We start from the raw sequence: 26,062 nt of genomic DNA, 5'->3' as shown, positions 1-26,062 counted from the left end.
CAGAGAGTCCTCCATGGGCTTGACTTGCCTGGGCCAGGGTAGGGGGTACCCGGCGGGAATGTGTGGAATTGAAGGCTGGAAAGAATACACTCGTTGAGCAGCATATTCTCATGTTCTGAGCAGTTATCTAAATGCAGGGCATCTGGCTCTGCACATGATCTGGAACAAATAGCAGAGGATTAATCTTCACTTCAGAAGTGAAGGATTTAGCTATGTCTAGGAGAGATGCTGCGTGGAGAGGGGTGCTGCCGGGGGCAGCATTCCTCTCTGCAAAGCACTTTCTGCTCAGAATTGGCATTCAGGTAATTAAATAGCTCAGCTGGCTGGGCAGGCTTAGCTCTCTGAGCACTCAGCAAAGGTATTGGGGAAGAAAACGAGTTAGAAACTTCCTCGCTTACCTCTTTTAATCTGTATGTTGTCTTTCTGTGAAGTTTGGTGTCTGCAATGCAAGCCTTGCAATTTGGGCTAGGAATGATTAAATTCAGTAAGCAATTAAATTGCTTAAATTCAGTGTTAAAAAGGTAGCATTAAGTTAGCCAAAGCAGTTGTAATTAACTGACTTTTTAAAGCAAGAGTTAATTTATTCTTCTAAATAGCACATAATTAGTGTTCTTTCTCCTCTTCCCTGCCCCCCCACCATGTAACTTGGGAAGTAAATTCCTATCTGAGCGTGATGTTTGACCTTTCGTCTTATTTATCAAAATAATAATCTCCAACTTATTTATTAAAACGTGATTACAATTAACAGGGGGGAAATTTGCTGCTGCAAGCGCTTCAGATGAGTTCTGATTTTGAGCCAAGCTCCTCAGTCACCCTTCCAGTGTTAATAGTTTTTCACATATTTACATTCTGCTTGAAAAAGGCAAGCCTTTGGAAGAAAATCTTTAATATCCTTTATTTACAGCACAGTGCATTTCTTAACTACCTTTGGAATACGTGTCACTCAGAAGCGTGAGTTTCTCGATCAGCCATCATTGAATCCTGAGTTTATTTATTTTGAAGCTTGGGAAGAACATGGTTGTGTTTAGTGTTTGTAACAATTCATTTTGAGCTTCTGCTAAAACCGTAGTCCACCCTCCAGAAGTTGTGACAGATGTCTGCTGGAGTGGCTTGAGTTATTTAAATAAGGCATTTTAAAGTAATTCCTTCCGAAATACAAATATGTCTCGTTTTCAATAGAAATTTGAGATGGGAAGGGAGGTTACTGAAACCAGCACATTAATGATTATTAAACAACCTCTACTGTGTGGTCCTGTCTCCTGCTGGCTTTCAAAGCACACAGGCAAATTGCAGTGCAAGGTGTGGATGGGTACACAGGTTATATCAAAATCTGTTTTCATAACTAGAGGCTGTTACTAACTCTTGTTCCCATGCATCTCAGTCATTACTTGTTAGCTGTGACCCAGAGACTGTCAAGTGTCTATTAATTTGACTTACGCCTTGGTTTATTCACTGAGCATTTATGCAACTTCACTCTTAACTTTTTGTTAAACAAATGAAAGTCCTTCAAAACATTCCTGGCAGTGTGTGAATGACTCCTTTCTATTTCCTTGTCTTGTGAAAGGTGAAGATGAGAGAGGAGCTTTACTCACTTTAATCTGAAGTTATTTCTAAGCATCTGAAAACACCACAGTTCTGTAAACTTTGCTTTATTTGTTTCTTCAGAAACGCTGCGTATCCATTGAGAACTTGGAGCATGGCTATGAGCAACGTCAGTGACTCGGTGGTTCTGAGTAATGGCAGCATCTTGTCAAACGCTACTGGCCCAGGTATTGTTGCAGCTTCTGATGGAGACATCACGGCCCAACAACTCCCATCCAAGGAAACACCAAGAGCAAAAGCGAGTCCAAATGGCTGCCTCCAACTTAATGGTACAATCAAGCCATCCTTTCTGCCTTTAGACAACCAAAGAACTCAGCAGATGTTGTCACAGTGCTGCCACCCTTGTCCATACCATCACTCTTTAAGTAGCCATAATAACAAGCAAGAATGTCATTCAATGATTGGCAGCTCAGCACCATCTCCTATGACTTCATGCTGCATGCAGCCACATACTGAGTATTCAGCATCTATTTGCCAAAAACACACCCCCATATATCAGCCTGCCTGCTGTCTTCAGCCTTCCCCATCCTTCTGCCTTCACCATCAGTGGCCTGACCATTTTCAGCATCAGCCTGTGCAGCAACATGTAGCCAGGATAAGGTAAGCAGACTGTCTTATTTGTTAGTTCTCGGTGTGGGTAACCTTTTCCAGAACTATTTCATTTTCTTCCCCAAGCAGAAGATGAACCAAATTTCTTCCCCAGTGTTTTCACAAGTTAATCTGTGCTGTATTACCACCTTTTTTCTTTTCTGGAGAAACCTGGTCGGGGAACTAGTTCTGCTGGGCCACATGAATAGTCCTAAAGTGAATCAGCTCTTTTGGGGTGGGGGGGAAGGATGTTTTTTCTTCTTGGGGGTAGTTTGGAAGCTCAGTGACTCTTTTACAAGACATAGGGTGCATCTATATTTGTGTAAAACAAACCAATACAGAGATAACTGAGAAAACTCTGGCACAACTGCTATTTCTGTGTAGTCTATTCAAACCTCATACTTCCTCAAAAAGATGTGTTGAAAAACACTTCCAATAATTCTGATTATGAGGTGGTTTTTCTTTGTCAGGTCAGCTGGTTCAGTGAGTTGTCTCCATGTCTTCTCAGTGTATGTATCTGCTGAACTTCAAAGTTGTGCTCAGATTGAGAAATTCTGGATTGTTCCAGGTTTTAATCCTTTCTATCCTCCACTTTGTATGAACTTGCCTCTTTTATCTGTTCGCTACCTTTGGCGTTCCAGTGACTGTAGTCCCAGCTATAAGGAGTAACAGTCATAATCTTCTGCATCCAGCAGATCCTGGGCAAAAGCGGTCAGTTCAAGAGACAATGTCTAAAATCCAAATTTCCCTGTTGCAGTAAGACACTTCTAAGCTTTTATGCAGGGTTATTTTTTCCTGGGTTGCTATTGGGCCAAACTGGATGAATTTTCATGAGGGTAATAAAATCTACCGTTCTCCCTGTCAGCCGACATCTGCATCCTTGCCTGGAACCTTGGAGTTCTGAGTATATCTTAGTCAGTTTTAACCATTTTATCTTGATGAAATGTATGAACTAATTTTAAACTTCTGAGGGTATCAGTCTGGGACAAATATGTAATGTGGAAAAAGTCAAAGCGAATAAAGCTTTTTCCTTGAGGTGAAAGCAGATGAAAATAAGGATAATGATACAATGTGCAGATCAGCTTCTCTCTGCCAGAAAATGGAAAAAATCTTCTCAGTTGCTGCAACTGCTTATGATCAGACATGTTTTTTCTACCCCATACTTGTTTAAATGTTAAGTAAAGATGATAACTCTCATATAATTTTGCATGCAAAGGTATGCAGGATGTTGAGCCATTACAGAATCAGTCATGCTTTTCAGACTGTCAGAATGGGTGCACTGATTTCACTGTTTTATTCCCTGTGCACCAGGACTGTTAAACTTCATCTGTATTCCACAATCTTAAGGGAGGGAACAAATATGATCCAGAATCTGGATTTCTGTGCTTACTCTAGAAAAAAAGAACAGATATAGTAAAATAATATTTTCCATAGCACTTCGTAAATACAAAGACTTTGTTTGAACTGGGATCTTAAGCCAAGACACCTTTTTTCATCTTGCACTTCCTTACCATGGTGTGCATTTGTACATAAATGTTCAGAAATTAAGTAATGATTTATGATAAATCTTCATCTTACTATTAGCAGTCAAAATGAGGATACAGTCTCACCTTTAAAGCATCTGTACTTAGTTACTCAACTGTAGGCATTAGGTGACTCTACATATTCCTATCAAGTGGTTACTGTTTAATTTCTGGACTTGCGTCTAGATAAGGCCATGAATTTTCTCAGTCAGACGATACTTGCAATATGGCTCATAGGTCAGCAAATCAAACAAGTCCCTCTTCTAAAAGCCACGCAGCTTCTGGTAGCCATTACTTGTTCTTTTAGCTCTAAATATGTATTAAATAGGAGTCTGATCCCATTGGGGAAGCTGGACTTTCAACTCCTTAAACTGGCCATGGCTGCATTAGTGGACAATGCATGCATTTGACTGTATCACTTATGTAATCAGCATGGAACCAAAGACATCTTTTTTTTCCCCTCTGTATAGTATACAAGGCATGTCTAATGTAATGGTGTCCTGTTGCATTGTTGTCCTGGTTTAGCAGTAGCAGTCATTTTTTCTACTGGTGCAGTGCTGTGTTTTGACTTTTGGCCTGGGAATAATACTGATAAAGCCGATGTTTTCAGTTGCTGGTCAGAATGTTTATCCTGACCAAGGACTTTGTGAGTCTCATGCTCTGCCAGGGAGGAGGGGGGGCCGGGAGGAAGCGGGGACAGGACACCTGACCCAGGCTAGCCAAAGAGGTATTCCATACCACAGCACGTCATGCCCAGGAGGTAGAACTGAGAGTTCCCAGAAGGGCTGGATCATGGCAGGGTGGGGGTGAGGTACTGGTTGGTGAGCGGTTGTATTCTCTTGCTTGTTATTTCCTTTATCATTATTATTATTGGTGGCAGCAGTAGTGATTTGTGTTATACCTTAGTTATTAAACTGGTCTTATCTCAACCCGTGGGAGTTGCATTCTTTCGATTCTCCTCCCCGTCCCTCTGGGGGGTGGGGGGGAAGTAGACTGCGTGGTTCTAATTTACAGCCGGGGCTTAAACCACGACAATTGTGAATCTAGTTTGTCTGAGGTGCCACTGTCAATGAGACATGTTGGTAGATGGTAAAAACAGGGAGTGAGTGGATGTAGCTTGCAGGTAAATTCATACATGCTTAGGAAGAAGCAAACTGTCTCACTGTTACTTTGCAGTGCTGAAGAGAATAGGTGATAAATATGTATTAATTCTTTACATGCTCAGGTAACTTTCTATACACAGAAAGAGTAAAGCTTCCTGGTGTGATATTTTTACATCATCTTTGTTCCGCACTCTAGTTTTATTACATTTTGAGCCTATAATCTGCACAACAGCTTCTTCTCCAGATACTTTTCTTATGAGGCTGATTGGAAATCATCCAGTTTTCTAACACGTGCATGTTTTAACAGGGTTATTTAAAATGCAGGTTCTCATACGATACATGAAGTTCAGTGTGTAGTGAAACTGGCTTCCATTTTGGTTCTTTGTTTTTAAAAAATGCATTCAAATGTTGTTGTAAGTTTAAGGGGGGGGGGGAGATGTGATTAGATAGAGGGGGGTGAATGCTTTCTGCAAACTGTATCACTAATGCTTACAGCTCTGGGCAGGTAACCAATTGTTTCAGCACGACAGGTTTTGTCAGGTTTTGAAGCCCAAGGCTTAACGTTTGTCAGTGACCTAATATTAAAGGAATGTGGCTCTGGTATATCATTGCAGATTGGCGTATATAAAGAAGACAGATTGAAATAATGCCACACTTGTCCTATCCTCTTAAAGCTGGCTGGATCTGGAATTTTGCAATGTGTTCAGCTTTGAAGTTTAAACTAAATTATATGCAACTGTCATCTCCACACCATAGCTTGAATGTCTGGGCAACTGATACCTTTTTTAGATTGGTGAAAAGGGCTTTGTAGCACAAAAGAAAATATTTGTAATGGTTGGTGGTTTACAAAGTGATTGTGGCAAGAAATTCTATTGTAAAAGTAGGTAAAATACATCAGCTGTTGGTTGTAATGATTTTGATGTAGATTCATCTGTAGATGATTTTGTAAGGCTGGAAGATCTTGAGCAAAGTTCTCTCTGTTGCTTTGTGCACGTATTTAAGATGTGGTTCATTCAGACATATTCATACCTCTTTTTTTAGTGGGCATAATATCTTGACCTCACAAATACTCCTCGAGAAACTCCAGCTGTCTCTCCGTATCAGAATGTAATTATCCAGGGACTTGATTTGCTCTCTTACTTCAGTTTCTAAACTTACCTGTTTGGAGCATGGCATGATTAGTTCTTCTTTTCAGGTACTATTGGAAGATTATTTTTCTACCCTGTCTCTTTGGAGGACTCATGCTGAAGAAACCCTTTTTGTCTGAATGCACTTATGTGTGTCTAGAAAACTGTGGGGCTTAGAGGCACTGGAAGGTGGTAGTTATTATCCCTGCTTTGCTGCTGTCTGCTTCTATGTTCATCTGCAACCTTCACCAGGTAGACAGCGGAAATGAGAAAGGAGAACCAAGTAAGACTGTTAGTCTGAAGAAGTGGAAGAAGAATGAAGACTGATGCTTGACAACTGGAAACACCAAGTTCGGAGTCACTAGGGAAGAGTAAAACTGTGCAGCCCACCAGCATGTTTAGTGGGATGAAAGGAGGATAAAACAAGTAATGAAGGGCTGCATATTTTAGCAGAACTGAATACTGCAGTAAAGAAATGTAAAACCAGAAAACTCTTAAAAACATTCCTGGTATTTTTCAAAATCTGTTCTTTATATAGGCATGTATGCATGTAAATAGAGCATTGTGCATAATAAGTGCATTTTGAAGAGGAAGAATGTGCAGACATTTTTTAGTAAGTCATCTCAGGGTTGTGGAAAGCATGGGGTAACAGTGCTGTGCATAGCTGTTGTCTGTGGTACCAAATTGAACTGCTTCTGTCAGGCTTGTATGTGAAATGGGAAAACACCAGTTAAAAGCTACTTGTGTCCTTACTAATCTTGGTGCCAGCTCTTCTGGGATCTCTCTTTGGTGATACAATTTAGACCCACGGACTTGGAGACAAAAGGTAGGGGAGAAAGAGGTCAGGGAGCTGCGAAAGAACCGGTGGATGCTGCTGCTGAAAAGGAAGCTGCTCTAAACTGCCAACGCCTGTAGTGCTTGTGCTGCTGCAGTATCGAACCAGTAAATTCATACAAATACTCTTTGCTCAGAGGAGACCTGCTCTGTATCACCTACCATTATTTACATTTCAAGACTGTGCTGTTAATGCTTTTAGCTGAAGCAGATAAGTAAAAACAACTGTTCTGAAAAGCATTGGAATGATCTTTGGTAAAAAGGACAGAACAAAAGGACGTGTGGGATAGAATAATCTCACCATGATCATGCCGTCATCTCAAGCTAGAACACGGAAACACAATCAGTTTAAAGCCTCACAGAACCATCAGCTTGACTAAAATTTAAGATTTCAGGATATATGTGAATTGTTCCTCGTCCCCCATCAGCCTCATTTGGAAGTTTTATGTCCTAAAGCTTTGATAGTTTGAATTGCTGGATTCAAAGTTTTTGCCCGCTAGACCAATTTCTTTTCTATGCAAGGCAAAACCCCTAGTGCTGTAGAGTCTGGTAAAGCATTAATACATCCAGACTTACTGTGCATCTTCCTTTCAGTTAGATTTAAGCCTTCTTTTGAACTGTTTTGGCATTTCAGATTTATCTGCTGGTTCTGGGATTCTGAGTTCTGCTGTATCTCAGAGAGAGTTCTGTGCCGCAGACTGTTTAAACAGCATTGCAGATAGACTTGAATGCTTACACTTTAATTAATACTTCAAAAAGGAGATCTTCAGAAATGAAAAGCTGTGAAGTGAAGGCAGCATCATTGCTGCCTCTTACATTATAGATGCTTCTTTATATTTTCCTTCTAGTTACTTGGTATAAAGATTAGAACCAGTAAGAAAGAAAAAGCCCTTGTTTTTTTCAAAAAGCAAGGGAATGTTTGCCAAATACCAATCCTAATAACAAGACTTTGTTATGAAACAGCTCCCTGCTTGATTCCAGGAAAAGGATAACTGTTATCTAGTACATTCTGCATGGCTTGCAGAGCTGATTATGCATATACACGTGTATGTAATATTTTCAGATATTCTCATTTCAGCAACATTAGCTCCACAAGAACTATGTGGAGTTTTTTAAACAAAGCAGTTCCCACCTGTCTCAATATTTTCTCTTTTGAAAGTTGTTAGCTTCTTCTGTATTTGATGCATTAAAAGGTACTTTTGGGTTTGCTTTTTATATGAAATGTATCCTAATGTCCTTTGTACGAAACACATGCATGTACTGTGCTATAAATAAGAGACTTGCTCCTTCCTCTAGGAGGATTAAAAGTAGGTATCTTTAAAAACGAAACTGCTTAGGTCAGATTTTTGAAGGTTGTTTCTGAAACTTTGTATCAACCTTGAGCCACTAAAAGGCAAAAGCTGTTACTATGGTTTCAGGGCTGGTTCAGATGATCCTGGAGGTCCCGTCCAACTTGGTGTTCTATGATTCAGTGTTCAGAATATTGCAGATATCTTGATTCGTGCTGTAGAGCAGGAGTTCCTGCATATTGGTAATTTGTATGGAAACAATACAAATTCTGGCTCTATTCTCATTTAAGCTATATATTCCTTGCTAAAATAGGAATTCCTTAGCTAATAGCTTCCCGAAATGGCAAGGCTGGAGGCGCTAGATGATCACAATCTAGATGGTCCCTTTTGTGTCACAACATGAACAGCCCGGTGTCATACTTGGGGATTTTGATGTAGTTAAGGAAAGGGAATGTGTAACATTCTTATGCTTCCTTCTCAATCTGAGTCCAAATGTGGGATTCTCTGTTGCGCAGATGTGGAGGAAGAGCTCTCCCCGTGACCAAACAAATGAACTGGTTCTTTTTGATTCCTGGAAATAATTCTTCATGGCAGTCAGTAATTAGAGCTGTGCTTTCGCAATTTTAGTCATCTTGCTTCCTTTTTACTTTTAGTCTTGTGTTATCCCTCAGTGTGATACCTTTAGCAGCATTTTCTTCTGGTTTTATTAAATCATTTACTCTTCCCATGGTAATTATTGTGCATTGTTTGCTGTGCAAACACCACACTGCACTTTCCATTAGTCTTGCACAGAGCTGAAAGTAAAGGGCTGATGTGCAGAGACCAGGATACAAATAAAAAATGCTATTTATAATTCAGTGGCTGGCCAAATTAAAAATAATGTGCCTAGCAAAATATTAAGTGCACTTAAACCCAACCTCAGTCACTAAGCAGTCCAGGGGATCTTTGCAGGCTTTTAATTGTTCTCATTAAGCATTAATAGTTGTCTAGACTTCAGATTGCTTTGAAGCAAGCAGTTTTGCAATATGGAAAAGGGACTTGGAAGGTTCCTACTCTGGTCTGAGGGTGGCTGAGTACCAGCCTGGCCCTCTTTTGACCTTTAGTCTCTGCCACTTACAAAGTCCAGGTTCTGCATGTGCTTGAAGATGGATTTCCCATGCCCTGCATCCCTCACCTTTCCTTGAACAACAGAAGAGCTAGTACTTAACTACCAATCTGCAGGGCCTTTGAAGTACAGTCTTCAGAAGAGCTAAAGCTGATAATGTGAGGGAAGTGGTAAAACATCATCCTTTCTTTTGTACTTAAATTGACTGGAAAACCAGCATGAGCTGTGTTCCTTCTTGAAAAGGTCTGATCCGTGTGAGGTTTGAGATGACTTAAAACTGAGCATTTATATACATGTATTTCTCAAAACCCCCCCCATACAACAGCCAAAAGGATGGCAGCTTGTTTGAGTGTTTTGCCCATGAGTAGTTGTTCTCTTACACTTTTAATAGTAGGTTGTGATAAGGTTCAAATGTGAAACAAGACAACACTAGAGAAGAAAGATCAAATGTCTGAACGAAATGTTGCCAGTGACCTGTTTCAGCACTCTTAGATGGGGTTTGAAATATTTGGATATTCCTACTTCTGAAAAGTTTCCAGTCTTCCTTTTGATGGCGGGGGGGAAAGTGCAAAGTGAGGGATGTCAACTTTGGAAAGCTCTTTGTAAGTTTCTGTTGTTATCCGTGTCTCTAGCTCCTTCCAAAATCACTCATCCTTCCTTTCTGATATTTCAATGTTGTTTTCATCTCTTGGTAAGTAATAATTGATGTGCAAACCAAAACAAACCCTAAATACAATGCAAGAGGGAAATACAGAGGGTGCCTGAGCAATTTGGCATTAATTTTGCTGCACTAAGGTTGCTGTGAGATTTCTGCCCTGGGTGTCTGCTGAATAAAGAAGTCTCTTAAAGACTTGACTATCAATGAAAATAGAAATGAGATGATACCACTAACAGTACAGGTGAGGGAAGTTACAGGTACAAATCCTGGTCATGTTTCAGAAGGCTTGGTCTGTCTATTTGGAAATTAGGTTTTGGTTTTTAATAAAATGATGAAGAGCTGAATGTACTGGACTAGAAAAGCTCTCATGCATCACTGCTTCGGCTTTTCCAGTACTTTCAGTGATATTAATGGGATACCTTTCCACAAAATCCTTGCATTACGTTTGCAGTTTTTAGGCTGTTTAGTTCATTCAGTCAAATGGATGAACTTTGGTTTACGGTTTTGATTTTATTATATCTGTTTAATGGTCTGTTTAATCTTACAGTGCCTGTCTAGTGCCTCAGCTACAACACTGAAAAGCTTGAAATGTTCAGTAAATATTCCCTTTTTTGCTTGCTTACCGAGCAAACACAACAAATTTAATCTGAGAGGTTCAGAGGGTGATGTTGCATTATATATGTAGTTTTTCATCGGTGTCAGCATAAACTAGAGAACCTTCTTTGCACAGCTGCTGACTAAATCCTTTTAAATCTTCTAATTGTGTTGAATATACACTTGGTTTATATAATTTAAAAAATTGTGACATTCTAAATGACTACATTCACAGGCATTGGAACAGCAGCTCAACACCAAAAGATAGGTTTGAAGTGAAACACTTTGCTGAATTTAGAACAAAATTGCTTAAGTAACTGTGTTTTCATTTGCTGTAAGAGTTTAAATATGTAAAAAGATAAAAACTAGTGTTTGTCCCCATAGTCAGTAGAATAATTTGGAGCAATTGGAAGGGCTTGTAGTCTAGCTTCGGGAAAAGGCCTCTAGTTAAAGGAGGTTTTCTGAGAGCAAAAATAAACCCCCTGGTGACTTACATTCACAAATTCTTACATCTGCACAGGAAGGAAGACTGAAGCATGTACCACTTGAATTATGATATATGACAGTCTGAAGTCTCCCTAGTCCAGAGTAAAACTTACATATGCTTAATGTCAATCATTAATGCCTATAAAAGCATGGATTTCAGCCTCTGTGGCGAAATACCTTGATAGAAGTAGGCACTTTCATATATCTCTTTTGTTCTCTTTGGTATCATGGGATGGAGGTTTTCTGGTGTGTATGTTGTGATTTCTTGGGTCATGTTAATTTCCTGTCTGTCAGAGAAATACAAGATGTGGCCATGACCTTGTGTTGCTCCATTCAACTGGGAAGTGTAATAAAACAGCTTTGAAATAAAATATTTCTAAGGAAAGAACTTTTTGCTAATAAAAATGCTGAAAACTTCTCTAGTCGTCATTTAAATCCCAGAACATATTTATTAATTTCACTGTAATTACCAAGAAAAGAAAAAAGCCTGATAGTTTTAGACTTGTAAAGGATCTTGAAATAATATTAGTCTGCTCCAAATTAGCTGTTGGCTTGTTTTCAAGTAATGATTCATGGTGGTATTTTACTAACCCTCTTTTATTGTCTTGAATAGTTCAGAACTTTTGTTTAACTTGCCAAGCAGTGCTATAAGTGGTCCTGCCCTCAGTACTTCAGAACTTAAAGGAATATATATATATATATTTTGCTTCAGTTAAGCTTTTTGAAGAAGAATAGATTTTATATTATGTATAAACTTTGTCATTTAAAGCTGGGACAATCCAATTTGAGTATGTGTGATGGCAGTTTTCTTATTTGACAGTTTGAAAACTGTGTTTATAAGTGGCTACACTCATTGAAGAAAAGTTTAGGGAAAGAAGAATGCAAGAAAATTAGGGTGTATGTTACTTGGCTTCTACACACACTGTCAATACTTCGTACCAAGAAGATGATTTACTTCCCCTTCAAGACAAGTGAACCAAGTAGGTGCTCTTGAGAAAAAGAGCTTTCCTCATAGTTAATAATATTTAGGCAGTTGTTGATGATGAGAGAGAAGGCATTAGGAGTCAGTATTGGGAAAATTGTTTTCTAGGGTACCTTAAACTGAAGACTTGGCAAGTAAATCCAGGGCTTCTGCATGTAAACCATCCATATGGAGCAGTGAGGAAAAGGAGAGGTGGGGAAGAAACCCAACAAATTCTGAAGATGTTTATAGGAGCATTTCAATTTCATTATCTGTATATTATAAATTTACAGAAGTTTTAATTTTAGCATATAGTAAATTATACTGGGATAGAAGAGAAAATCCTATTTCAGTTGGAAGGGACCTATTGTCTAGTCAAACTGCCTTATCAATTTGGGGTTGACCAAGTTGAAGTATGTTAAGGGTATTGTCCAGTTACCTCTTGAACACTGACAGGTTTAGGGCATCAACCTGCTTTCTAAGAAGCCTGTTCCAGTGTTTGACCACTCTCTCAGAAAAGAAATGCTTGCTAATGTCCAGTCTAAGCTTCCCGTGGCACAGCTTTAAACCATTCCTGCATGTCCTGTCACTGGATACTAGGGAGAGAACTCGGCACCTTCCTTTCCACGTACCCTCCTGAGCTGTAGAGAACAGTGAGGTCACACCTCAGCCTCTTTGTCTCCAAACTAAATTGGGGGTTGGAACTAGGTGATCTTTAAGGTCCCTTCCAACCCAAACCATTCTGTGACTGTACAAAACTAGACAAGGCCAAAATCCTTGGCTGCTTTTCATGGACTTTCCTCCCAGCCCTGATACTAAATTTATCAAAATAACTTCCAAATGAAAATACCTGTGTATAGGATGTCAATAGGATTGCATTCACCTTTTCTGTTGACTTGATGGAAACATATTATCCTGTTGTATGCTGGCACAAGTCAGAAGTCTGTCACTGGGAGACTTCAAAACTGCCTCTTTTAATATTGATTTCAGAGCAGAAAGTAAGTGAGCAAGACCTTGGCTTAGTTGAGTGTATAGTTTGCCACTGGTGCTCAAGGAGTCTGGTCTTACCCAGTGTGCATGCCGTCGGTCAATAAAGCATACACTTTCATGCTACATTTAAATCAGATAGAGCAAGAATCACTTGGACAATGATTTTATTATTGTTAACAACTTCCTTACAATTGTTTTCCTTGCAGAAAGGCAATGTTATTTGCTCATACTTCCTGTGAACATAGAGCAGAACCTCAGGTGGAACTGAAGAGGTAGGTAAGAATACAAGAAAAGCAGACAAGAACCTTTCTAAAGCTTGATATCTCAACTATAAAAATGAGCATTGACATCTATAATATATATGTCAAATAGCATACTGATTTTTGATCTTTCTACTACAAAGACTTTCATTTTGCTTAATTTTATGCCAAAGAATAGTCTTAGCAGAAATAATTCTTAAATATAAGGTTAAGCAAAGCTGCAACACTGAGATTTCACGCTCTGTAATGGGATGAAATAGCAGTTAGTCCCAGATTATCTCACCCTGATAATCTAGAGATAAAAAATTCCTTTTGGATTGTTCCCTAACATTTTAAGTGGGAGAGAACAAGAAAATTCTTTGCATTTTTCTTGCTTTCAATAAAACCTTAAAAAAAGGCAACTTATGAAATTGAATTTTCTGTCATCTTTATAACATCCTTCTGCTGTGGGTTGTCTGGTTCTTTAAAGATGTAAAGAAGTAAAGCTGAGTGCAGACAACTAGAATAAACACTATGTTTAAAAACATCTAGAGAGCTTATGATAAGAATCAAGGAAAACTACACATAGCAAAAAAAAAAATGAAGTTGGGAGGCTTGTAAAAGGTTTTTTGGCAACTTAATCTGTTGGATTTGTCTGAGTGATTGCAGTGATTGTTAGAACGATAAAGTACATGGGTGTTATATCCGATATAGCAGCAAAAGCTAGCTTGATATTTGAGAGCAATTCAAACTGTTCTTATGGGTCAGTGACATTCTGAAAACATGAGAATTTTCTTCCTCTCCAAGGATTTAGTTTGTATTGTATGTTCTAATGGAAGATGTACAGTATGATGCGTATCCCATTCTATGCTGCAGGGATTTAGCTTACCCTTGAGTGTTAGAATGACAAAAAGCTATGTTTTATCGCTTCTTGTAACTAGATCCACCAACAAAGGGAATAGTTTCCCTCTGGCAAAGTAAAGCATTGAGGTTAAACACCTCATAATCCTTCGACAGGGGAGTCTTTATATTGATTCCCCCCTTCCCCAGTAAGTACAGGTATTTAGTGTAATTTAACATTTTTTACTCCAGTGAATAAGTGAAAAGTAAGAGTGCAAAATAAGGTTTTCTGCTATATTATTTTTGTATCAGTATGTTTAGACACCTGTGGCGTACACAGTGCTTCAGAAAGAAGATACAGTCTGTGTCCTAAAGAGTAAACTATTTCACAAATAGTCTCTGTTTTTTTATGGATGTAATGTTACTGGTATCAAGAGAAATAATACATCCCTCTTATGAATATCTGCAGGAGGAAAGTAGAATTAAGATTATACACAACTGTCAAGTGTTTGTCCATGCTGCCAGAAACTGAAGGTGTTACAGGTCTGCTGCAACATCTACAGTTCTCATTTACTCCATCCCCTGTTTTGCTGGAGTAGTTGTCATAATTGCTTCTGCTGCTGCTTTATCTGCCGTACTGTTAGTGTTTGCTTTACAGCCCCATGACAAGTACATTACGATAAACAGCTGTGAGCAATGCATTGGTTTTCAGGTTTTGTGCAGCTCAGTGCCAAAATGCAGGAGACTGGCCACCTGACCAGTTAGTTTTCTCTGAGTGATTGTTTGGAAACTGGGCTTTTCCTACTCTGTCGAGTTTCTGTCTGTGACCATTTCAGTGCACCTGGGTTTGAGCCCTGCAGTTCTAGCTGGTTTCACTGTTCATGTTCTCATGTCAGTGAGCCTGGATCTCAACTGGATTTGCTCAGGGATGATGTTTATCAGAAGTATGTTTTCATCTGAGACCAGTTCCTGCAACAAAGTAGGGAACACGGTTGCAAAGGGTGGTGCGTGTCTTTTTAAGATGCTTCTGGTCCAGTCAGCTGGGGGTTCATAATAAACAGCTCGGTGGCACCAACGGCATGAGGAAGAGCAGCACTTCCTCAATGAGTGCTGGTTCCAGCTGGGAGATGGCACCTGTCAGGAGAAGCACCTGTAATGACAATGTCAGACTTATCCGTGATGCTGTTAGTTATTTCCTTACACCTTAGAACAGGGCACAACAGTCCCAGGCAGTGCTTCTGTGCTGCCTGATGTCAGGGCAGTAACCCCAGAGGCTGTAATTTTAGTCCAAAGTTCAACAGGTTTGTTGGTCCTCCAGGGAAAACGATGGGAAAAGTACTTCTACATCTGAGCTCCAGTCTCTACATCTGCACACTGTGAAATATAGAAATTAATTCCATATAAGTAGCATGAAGTAAATGAGAAATCAAACAGGGCAATATAAGGAGTAACAATAGGAATTTAAAATGTTTTAGGAAGGTATTCTTTGGTTAAGTTAGTACAAATGTTTTGGAGTGTATTTTTAACAGACTTAAAAAAGAAGTTACTATTGGTGTAGGCAGGAATATGCCTATTCAAAATCATATTGGTATCTCTTTCAACCTTTCAGGTTATTGGTAGCTGCTAACACAGGTAGAGAAATCTTCAAAATATGCTCCGAAACATGGCCTGTTCTCCTAATTTCCTGTTTCATGGCTACCTTCTGCAGGGTTTCTTGCACCTGCTGAGGAAGCAGCTAGCATTTATTCCTTGTAGTGTGACGCGAATAGGGATAGTTACCTTTCTCACAAATGAGGTTTGTGAAGAAAGACTGCAAAAGAGTGTCTTGGAATATCTAGATACTCTTATTGTTCTCTGACACATTCAGCTTTGTATTGCCCTGAAATGCATTAGGTTAATGAAACAAATGCACTGCAAAAGCAGTAAACCATCCAAAATTTTTATTATTAACTGTTAAATTCATTTGGAATGATCCCATGCTGAGGAATACGTTCGTGAAACGTGGCTTCGTGCCATGTAATGTCCCGGTGACATGAAGGTTGTAGGACTTGCTTTCCACTGTGATTCTTGAAATCAGCAGCAAACTCCCGTGTTACACCCATGCCGATCTATTGACTCTCATCAGAAAACTCCTTCTGTGCTGTAACTGAAAGGGAACTTTGTCTTCATTGAGAACCTAAAGGCAGGATGTGGCCGAATGGCCACAGCGTGTTCCCTCAGGAAGCCAGAGCACTAGTCATCATCTTTCTCAGGTTGGAAAATATGTAAAACAATAAGAATTTTTTATGTATGTGAACTGCCTCTATTGAAGTTGATATTTGCATAAAGGCACAAATGTTTTCTATTACCTCGTTGTTCAAAATATTGGTAGAAATGCTGAGGTTGTAAGTGCTTATTTAGGCTGGAATGGTGTGTGTTAGAGCTATCATAGTCCAGTCCAAACCAGTGCCCTGGTCCATCCTCCTGATACTGTTATTTCCTACAGAAAACTTTCAGGTGTTATAACAACACTTTGTAAAAACACCACTTTTCCTTTTCACCATATTGCATAGAAAGATGCTGGACAACCAGGTACGTGTAGAGAAACATCTAGGGGTTTTGACCAGTCTGTTTCTCTTTTCTTTATGTAGTTCCTGATTGTACAATGCTCAGTCTAAACTCTGCTATTATGAAAGGACGGGATAAAGCAAAGAATCTGTTGAATAGGCACTGAGACTTGCAGTAAATGGCTTAAGAATAGATCCTGTCCTTTTCTTCCCCCTTCCCTTCTCCCCCCTTGGAGCATAGATTAGATTTTAATCAGTGACTGTAATTTATGTAATAACTTGGTTGTGCTAGTCCCATCACAAACAACTATGATTGTCACTTTCCGCTATCAAACTTGTGAGAACGAAGCATGGAGGTAATTTAATACCCAGATCAACTTGGCTTTTGTCCCAGCAAAATAATGGAATTCACCATTTCTTTCTCATGAAAACTGATGAGGATGGTTTTTAATTCTGGTCTAGACATTTTTGGTGTGATGTTATTTAAACTGGCTACAAGAAAGTGTAATACTTCAAAAATTAGATACAGCAGCATTAATTAAGTGGGAAAGATCCGGTTTTGCCATGCATTTCTGTATTTTAGAGCATAACTAAAGAATTTGGGGGGGGTGCATAGTTTTCAGGGATAACTTTTTCCTATTGACCAGTATAATAGAGTCATCACAACAGCTGCAAGGGATTGGTTACACTGCTGGAATTCAGCTGGGTGTACACAGGGGTTTTTAATGCATGCTTTGCGAAACAAAACAGTTTGATAGCAGGTGTGACCTTTAACCCTCCCGAACTTTGAAGAACTTAATCATCATCATTTGTTCAGCACTGAATATATTTTGCAGGTGGAGGAAGCAGAGGGAAATGTAGTTTGGGTTTGATGGGGAAAAGGGGAGGATGGGGAATGGTTGTGTTTGGTATTTTTACCCCTTTTGGGTAATCCAAATTAGTCAAAGTTAACTTTTGATAGTTCTGTGTAAACCAGGTTTCACATTGTGCTGAGAATATTTGTTTTGTCACATAGTTACAGAGGCATAATTGAAAGACAGTAAGGCTTGAAGAGATTTAAAACCCATTTACTAAGATTTTTGCATGCAGAAGGGGCTGTGAGAGCTGTGGAAACAGTGAATATACAAGAAGATACATTGAGAAAGCACCTGCATTGTCCCCACAGCTTTATTGATCACATATTAGTCCTTCCCAACAACTGTTTGTCTTGCCAGCTTTTTGAGGACAAAGGCTAAATTGAATACTAGTGTATGCCATTTAATTCACATCTTAAAGTGTCTGGTTTTTATAATCTATTTGCTTATCCATGTATGGGAAGAATTAACTGATCATGTGCATGTATATTTCATGCATTTTCAATTACTCTCTTTTTTTTCCTCCTTCCAGGCCAGCCAGACCATTCAAGTTACCAAAAAGGTGAGGTCTAATACTGTCACATGTGAGGGTTTTGGAATGATAAAGGCAGTAAATGAGCTGATAGCAAAGCTGTTACTTGTGTTACACACAATGCAAGAATAAGGAACGTTCGAGGGAGATAGTAGGCAATCAAAAGAAAGCAGTTTTAAAAAGGAGAATGTATTTCCTTATGCAGTGGGTAGTGGATTTCTGAAACTGCCACAGGAGATTGTGGAGGCAGATAGCATCAGCAAGTTCAAACAACATTTAGAAGACTTGATCTGCAGTGGGGTCCCTAAATAAACACTGAAAGAAGGAGCCAGGGATGACAAGCACTTTTAACATCCCTAAGCACACATCTGTGACTCCTGGGGGCGTCGGAGGTTGCCAAAGAGACTACATGTCTCCATAAAATCCTGTCCACACTGTGACAGGATTTTAAAATCTCCGCTGATTTCAGTGTTCCTTGTTTTCAAATAGTTTACGACATTTTTAATCACAATCTCCCATTCTCTGTGTGCATGTACACTTTCTGCACAAGCGTAAAAGCTCTGTGACTCAGTACCTTTTCGATTAGGGGTTATTCTGAGAAGCAGCTTGGCTGTGTCTTTAGTAATGATAATACAACCTTACAGAAAAGTTCAGAAGATTGCATTGAAATGGTCGTTCATCGTTCCTAAAGCCAGAAACCCCGTGCAATCATGAGCAATGACTTGGACTGTATATGCTCTGAAGAATAGCAGAGTCATAGAAAACAGAGCAACTTAGCTGAAGCTATTAGTGCATCAGTAATAGCAACCAATAGGAAACCATTTCAAGTGAAAATACATTAGAAACATAATCCACCTTTAGGATTTGCTTTCAGTAAGGAACAGGCCTGTTTGCTAAATACTGTTTTGAGTTACATAAATCTGTTTGTTAATATGAATTCAGTCATACAAATAACTGTAGATCATAGCAATCATTTCATAATATACGGTATGTTTCTGTCTCTTTATGTGACACTAGGTAGTGGTTTAACCTGAATATTTCTGCATGTAAGTACTGAATTGAAAAGTTTAACACTATCCACATGTTATGCTGTTCCTTCCTGGGAAGCAAAAGCAAACACTATCTTTTTTTTTACCTTCTCCTTTTGAAGATGGTATCTGAGGTCTTAGATCACCCTGGGGCAAATTTCTTGAAACTAGTCTTTTAGTGGTGCTAAATGGGTGAGATAACTATAGATTGAATCACTTACTGTATCTCCTAAGCATTTTTAATTATTTAAAACATGATAAAGGAAAAAAACAAACCCAAACCTTTTTCAGGTATGTGAAAAACACCAGGAGGAAAGCAATGAATGAAAACTATGTGCATTTTAATGGTACAAGGCAGCTTGAAATAATGTTACCATAATATTATAACAACTGGATTGAAAGCAATGAAATAGAAGAGATTTCAGTCAGTGTCATAGTTACTGAGAATTCATTATTCAGTTTGGAGGAAAAAGGAAAATAATGTGTTTGTGTAGCCATATGTCCAGTTTATTACCCAACTGTAGTTTTAATTAGGCACCAAAAAGCAGGGGGTGTTATCCTGATTTAGGAAAGTGCTTAGCACTAAGGATGCCCTTTCTGAATGTGATTCCTTGTCTGAGGAAGTGATTTAAGCATTTTCCTTTGGACTCAAGACATTTTCAGGCAAGTGGTCATTTACACAGAACCCGACTCAGGGCAGTGGCTTACTTTTCACAGAAAATAAAAAGTAACTGAACTCGTTTTATAGCTTTTTAATGGGTGAAAAATCAAATCATTGCCATCTGTTTTGCCTGTTACGGTGAGTTGGGGTCGAGGCTGGCTCTAGGCAACTTGGTTTGAGCCAGAGCCCTCAGCAGCACCAAATGATGCTCAGACAACATTAAAATGTGCCATGTTTAGTCCTTTTTGGTGATCTAGCCCAGGTCGGCTTTGCAGTATGTGGTACAAGAAATAGGACAAATGTGCAGGTGTAAACAAGCACTATTTTCTGTCTGTGCTTTGTTAACATCTTAAACACCTCACCTAGGACATAGTGAAGAATTTAACCAGTGTAAGGTCTGCCAAGCTGAAAATGGAGGTGTAGAGGCAACATGTCAAAGTGATAAATCTGGCACTAGTGATGAATAGGAAAATAAATATTTTGGGTGTAATTTTTATGACTTCAGAGCAAATGTCTATAATAGCTAGCCCATCGAGCTTGGTGTTTAGGAAAACATTTAGTCCTATAAATAGGAAAATTCTATTAGGTCATTTACTTCCCTTCACTTTTACTTTGTACAATTGCTCATTTGGCAAGTTGCCTCTTTGTGATTCAGTTTAATAAAAACTTACACTTCAGATTACTTTTCAAGCTTTTACTAATTAACCTCTTGTGTGAGAACATAAGAATTATTCCACATGTACCCTAATGGGAAATTGAGGTGCACCCAGCTCTTTGCATTTCCTTGCTCCTTAAAGCTGTTCTTGGACTCCTAGACATACCTGTTTCCACATGCAAGGGCAAGTCAGCAACAAGCTGGCTCACTGCCGTTGCTTTTACAGTTGGAAAATGAGGACGCTGTTGCTACAGTGAGGATCTGGGCATTACCTCCCTTCTTAGCAATGGGACAGAAAATTGCTGTACAGCCAATAATTCAACTGTGTGTAGATAATGAGTTGCTCTGAACAGAAAATAACCATAACCTTGTAAGACAGTAGAAATAAGTGCAGGAGCACTCTGCTATAAACTGTCATGTTACGTTGCATGTGAGTTGAGGAGGAAATAAGAGCATAGGTCTTTTTGCTCTATATTTAGTGTGTACAGAGACACACTGTATCGGTATTGAATGATTCATAGCCTGTAATTATTTTGCTAATGCCTCTTAAACTTGATGGACTTTCTATACTCTCTTTGCCCCCCAGATTAGACAGTGTTGCCCTTGAAACATGAACTCTGTGAATTCAAGTCTTTAGTGTAAGAGGAATTATCCAGGAATTAAGATTTCTGGGTTTCATTTTTATTTTCTGCTACTTTGCTATCAATTTAACTAATAAAATAAATATTTTATTTTTATAAAATAAAAATATTTTATGAGAATGATGAAAATTAGATTTACATATAAAAAGTCTTTCACTCTTAAAGTTTAAAATTAACTAAGAGTTAAAATCCAAGGATATGACTTATACTAGAAGATTAAATTAGTGCTGAGTAGTTTATGTATCATGTCGCAACTCCATTGTGCCTTTGAACACGATGGATTTTATGGACCTTTGGTATTTAGGGTTTGAGTTGTTTTTTTTTTAATGACTTTTAAATATAGAAGAAATGTTTTCTATTGGGCTCTACTTTCAAAATGATTTTTTCTTCTCTTTGATATTCTTAAGCTTAAGCTTTCAAAGAAGAAACTGAAGTTTTCTATCATTAAATCTTGAACAAAGTGTCTATTTTCTAGTGACCCAGAACCATGGTTAATATCCATCCTAAAAGCTAAGTATAAAGTTAAGGAAAAAGTATTCATACAAAAAAGTGTGTTTAGTCTTAAACATTTTTCACTTCACATATGTATGCCCTTTTTTTTCCATTTTTTAATGTAAAAGCATTTTATGTAAATCACTGCTATGACAGTCTTAAATGCTGAACATGCACTAAACAACAGAAATAGCTGTTTCAGTAGCTCATAGTTAATCATCTCAGTAGCAGCACAAATTAAATCTAGGATAAAGCCTACATTTTTGTCAGAATTCCTAGGGGGAAAAAGAACAGTCTGATATGAGAAGCTTTCCTATATCACAATAGAAAGTTTAATTAGGGAGACTTGATTGAAAGTGTTGGGGTGTTCTTTTGAAATTCTTTACTGTTAGGGTGGTGAGGCACTGGAATGGGTTGCCCAGGGAGGTTGTGAATGCTCCATCCTTGGTGGTGTTCAAGGCCAGGTTGGATGAGGCATTGGGTGACATGGTTTAGTGGGAGGTGTCCCTGCCCATGGCAGGGGGGTTGGAACTAGATGATCTTAAGATCCTTTCCAACCCAAACTATTCTGTGATTCTATGAAGTAAAATAAAGGGGTAGAAATAAATTGTTTCCAAATGGTTTCCATCCATTTATGATAGCTAGCTTAATTTCCTGGAAGTATAACAAAGAAAGCAGGTCAGTGTTTCAACACGGTTCTTTAGACAGGCATGGATTAGTTCTGTGTATAACTCTTAGTTGTGTAACATCTCTTTCTCTGTTCCTCTCCATGTAGCTATGCTGCACTGATAGCAGACTGGCCGGTGGTGGTCCTGGGCATGTGTACTGTGTTAATAGTGGTGTGTGCACTGGTTGGAATATTAGTTCCAGATCTTCCAGATTTCTCTGATCCATTGCTGGTAGGTAAATACTAATGAATTGTACTGTCAAATAAGTATTTTCTGGTTTGCTGTTTCTTCAGTGATAGCAGTAAACAGTAGATGCAAGTACAGCAATTGGTACAGTGCTCTTGATATCTGCCCTGAGGAAAATAACTCATCATTAATATGCCTGAAAAGGTTCCCTGCACTGTGAATCTGTTTGGGAATGAATTTCCAGAGACATTCAACCAGTAGTAAGCTTGCAGAAGCAAGTTCTGCCTAATGAACCCATGAAAGAAATGAGTTGTTAAAGAGCCTTGTAATTCTTCTAATTAAAAAAATAAGTATTCAATCTTGACATTGGAACAGCTCACTGTGATACGAAGATGCAGCTGCCATCAGGGGGATGTTATCCATTGTTTTAAATTCCTTCTGCATTTTGCTATTGAAAGGTCATATGTCCTTCAACAGAGCTGCTGTAGATAAGTAATCCAAATTCATCCCAGTTTTAGATGTACAACATAACACAGTACAATACGTTCTAAATCAGGTTTCAAAAAGTGAAGGGCAGGATCTGTTATGGAAAAGGGGATTCAGCGTGCCTTCTGAGGATGAAATGATATCCATATTAAAAGACTCAAAGTGACTTTTATCAGATTCTTTTATCAGATTCTACTGTGCTCATTTCTTTTCATGAGCTATCTTACACATGAGTAGGTTTTGGGACTTTTATTGAAAATACTGTATTTAATTATTATCCTCAAATCAAAATACACTGTCCCTATAAGTTACTGTTACTTACATTATCGTGGGGTATATCTGTACATATCCATATGTAAAGGATATTTCTTGAAAACAGCGGAGTTATTAAAATTGCTTCAGTCACTTTCAAAATTACTTCAAGATTTGCCTTATTCTTAGAGAAATAGAGAAGACATATTTGAGTGCTTTTAATCATATTTAATCATTAAAGGTTGCTAATTGAGATACAGAAAAAGACTCTCTACAATGCCCTTGCTCTGAAAACTAAGTGTTGAACATTTGGTAGACTAAATCATCATTACTTTTCAGGGAGAGTAGCAGTACGTGCAAGAATTCTTAATCCCTTGTCACCCTGTACAGTTGGTCATTATTTTTCCTGACCTGTCAGAAAGCATTTTACCTTTGAAAGTAGACATCTGGAGTAACTATGCTTCATAATGAAAACTATCCATCACTTTGATCATGTTTCCACTTTCTCATTTGAGCTAAAGAATGAAAAGTATTAATGGAATTTTGTGATGCTCTTCTCTTAGGGTTTTGAGCCAAGAGGGACGGCCATAGGACAGAGATTAGTCACATGGAACAATATGGTGAAAAACACAGGATACAAAGCAACACTTGCAAACTATCCTTTTAAGTATGCAGATGAACAAGCTAAGAGGTAAGAATTTGTATTAAAACTGTATTTTATTTTATTGGGGTTTTTTGGTGTGTACGTAGTTCTTGCTCCAGAACCCTCTGACATTAATATATATACTGCCACTGATTTCAATAAATATTGAATCTGATAATCCACAATTCTTAAAGCCTTTCACATGGAAATAGATATGTGCTGTTGTCAGCTCTTAAAAAAAAATGTATTACTTTAGTTTTCTCTTTGAATTATGGGTATTTTCACTACTGAGCTCAATCATATTTCCTTTGAAGTCTCTAATTTAAACAGAAAATGCTATGAATGTTCCAGTAGTTGTATACCAAAGTCATGTTGGTAAAAATACATCTTCTCATATATAAGAACTATTGAGATGTGTGACTTGTTTGGATCCTCTTTCTATTAATAATCCCTTTGCTATTTGTTCTTTTTTCAGTCATCAAGATGACAGATGGTCAGATGATCACTATGAAAGAGAGAAAAGGCAAGCAGACTGGAACTTCCACAAGGATACGTTTTTTTGTGATATTCCAAGTAAGTGGAGTAGGGATGTAAGGAAGGCTAAAAACTTCTATCAGTTGAGTGATTTCTGCACTTTTCTGTATATTGTATATGTTATTAGGAAAATATTTTATGTTTAGTGTAAAACAACAAGCACCTTCTTTCTGAGTGCAAAAATCTGAAGAAATGGGGTTGAAATGCAGTGTTCTGTTGGGTCTTCCGAGGAAGCAACTGAAAATGCATCCTTTAAGTGGTTGCATTTCCTGTAAAGATTCGTTTATTAGTTACTGATAATGTGATCGTTGTAAAAGGGATGTTTGTATACGACTACAGAGGTAGTATATACATTTATATACACTATATATATATTTTTATATATATATTATATACATATACATTTATATACATATTATATATGTATAAATATTTATAAATATAAATATAAATTTATTAAATATAATTATAAATTATTATATTATTTATATTATATATTATTTATATATTATTATATATAATTATAAATTTATTAAATATAAATATATTAAATATATATTATACATATACACATTTATATTATATATATAATTTATTATATATATTATATATATTTTATATATAATATATATTATATATATATTATATATATATAATTATTATATATATATATATATACATTTATATACAGTATATACACTTAATTCACACCAGGGAAGAAGTCATGTTAAATCTCTGCCATTAACTTACTTATAAAAAACCTAAATCAAAATACTTTTTCTGAATATGGAAAGACATAAGAAGACATCCCCAGGTCATGTCTTGCACAGAATTGAGGAGTTTATTTAGCAAAAAAGAGCAAACAAAGCCCCAAAAAAGCACAAAACCCCCAAATAACATACACCCTTAAACAACCAAGAATAAATACAAAGTAAACCACCTTAAACTAGTGAGGGCTTATGAAGCTGTCTAAATTAAACTAGAGGACAAAAAAAAGAAGTCTTTGTTGCCTTTTTCCAAGGCATACTGCAAAACTTTGATAAGTCCTGTTCTGGCAGAGAGCATGCATTAACAGATGGAGATCTTGCCTTTATTCATATATTGACCTGGGCTCCTTTGCTGCTGTTCCAATATGTGAGGACTGATAACAGCACAAAAACATAATTGTGGAATTACTTGTTTATATTACTTGATCTGAATGAGCAAGGACCAGTAAAAACAAGGGTGGAAAACAGATTTATGGTGGTGTTGGTTTTCTTTTTTTTTCGATTACAGTATAGTCTTAAATCTAAGTGAGAGGATGTGAGCAAGGTCCTAATTTGTGCTCCTGTGAGCAGAACCAAATTAGACTGAGCATATCTTATGTGAGGAAGAGGAAATGTACTTGAAACTCTACTGAGCATTAACAGAAACTTGCCACAGAATTAACTCCTTTTTCTCCTGCCCGCTGTTTCTGTGTAGTCTCATTCTCATTCTTTCCACTACAGTTTCTGTGTAGTCTCAGTTGTGGCAGTCATGAAGGAGTTGTGATTCTATGGGGAAAGTTTGCCAGTCCTTTATGTAGGGAAAATAGTTGATTTCCTCTTGACCCATTTTTATCATTCTTGATATCTATCTTTGCCTGCCTCCAGAATCTGTAGATTTCTGTTTCCTTGATCCTAAAGCATGGTCAGAGATCATAAAGCACTTCCCTTGAGTCTTCATTACAGTCTTGTGAAAGGCAAAAATTCTGCACATTCACAGCAGGAGGAAAAATTCAGCCCTTTGGGTTTTTGGGCATATTGTAATTAATGTGATAATATTTCTTAACTCGAAGTACCATATTGTGTTACATAGTACTGCATAGTTGTGTTTGTATATATGTTTCCCCTGTTAGCTATTCATAAAGATTTCACAGCCACTAAGTAATTATTTCCTTTCCTAAAAGCTGTCTTCCAATAAATGT

At 37.9% G+C, this 26,062-nt stretch overlaps 1 protein-coding gene across 1 annotated transcript in view; it reads left to right on the top strand.

The window, feature by feature from the left end:
* Positions 1–26,062, top strand: part of DISP1 (dispatched RND transporter family member 1) — a gene marked incomplete at its 3' end in the record, with an annotated part of 56,794 nt that overhangs the window by 21,688 nt on the left and 9,044 nt on the right. The window contains exons 2-7 of the mRNA XM_080616051.1: positions 1,666–2,202; positions 13,067–13,132; positions 17,872–17,901; positions 22,124–22,247; positions 23,504–23,631; positions 24,059–24,156. Of these exons, the coding sequence (XP_080472177.1) occupies positions 1,666–2,202; positions 13,067–13,132; positions 17,872–17,901; positions 22,124–22,247; positions 23,504–23,631; positions 24,059–24,156 (983 nt within the window). The remainder of the gene's footprint in view (positions 1–1,665; positions 2,203–13,066; positions 13,133–17,871; positions 17,902–22,123; positions 22,248–23,503; positions 23,632–24,058; positions 24,157–26,062) is intronic.

Source organism: Psittacula echo (genome assembly GCF_963264785.1).
Source record: "Psittacula echo genome assembly, chromosome: 4".
In the NCBI taxonomy this organism is placed as follows: domain Eukaryota; kingdom Metazoa; phylum Chordata; class Aves; order Psittaciformes; family Psittacidae; genus Psittacula; species Psittacula echo.
This window is presented reverse-complemented; position numbering and strand designations above follow the sequence as displayed.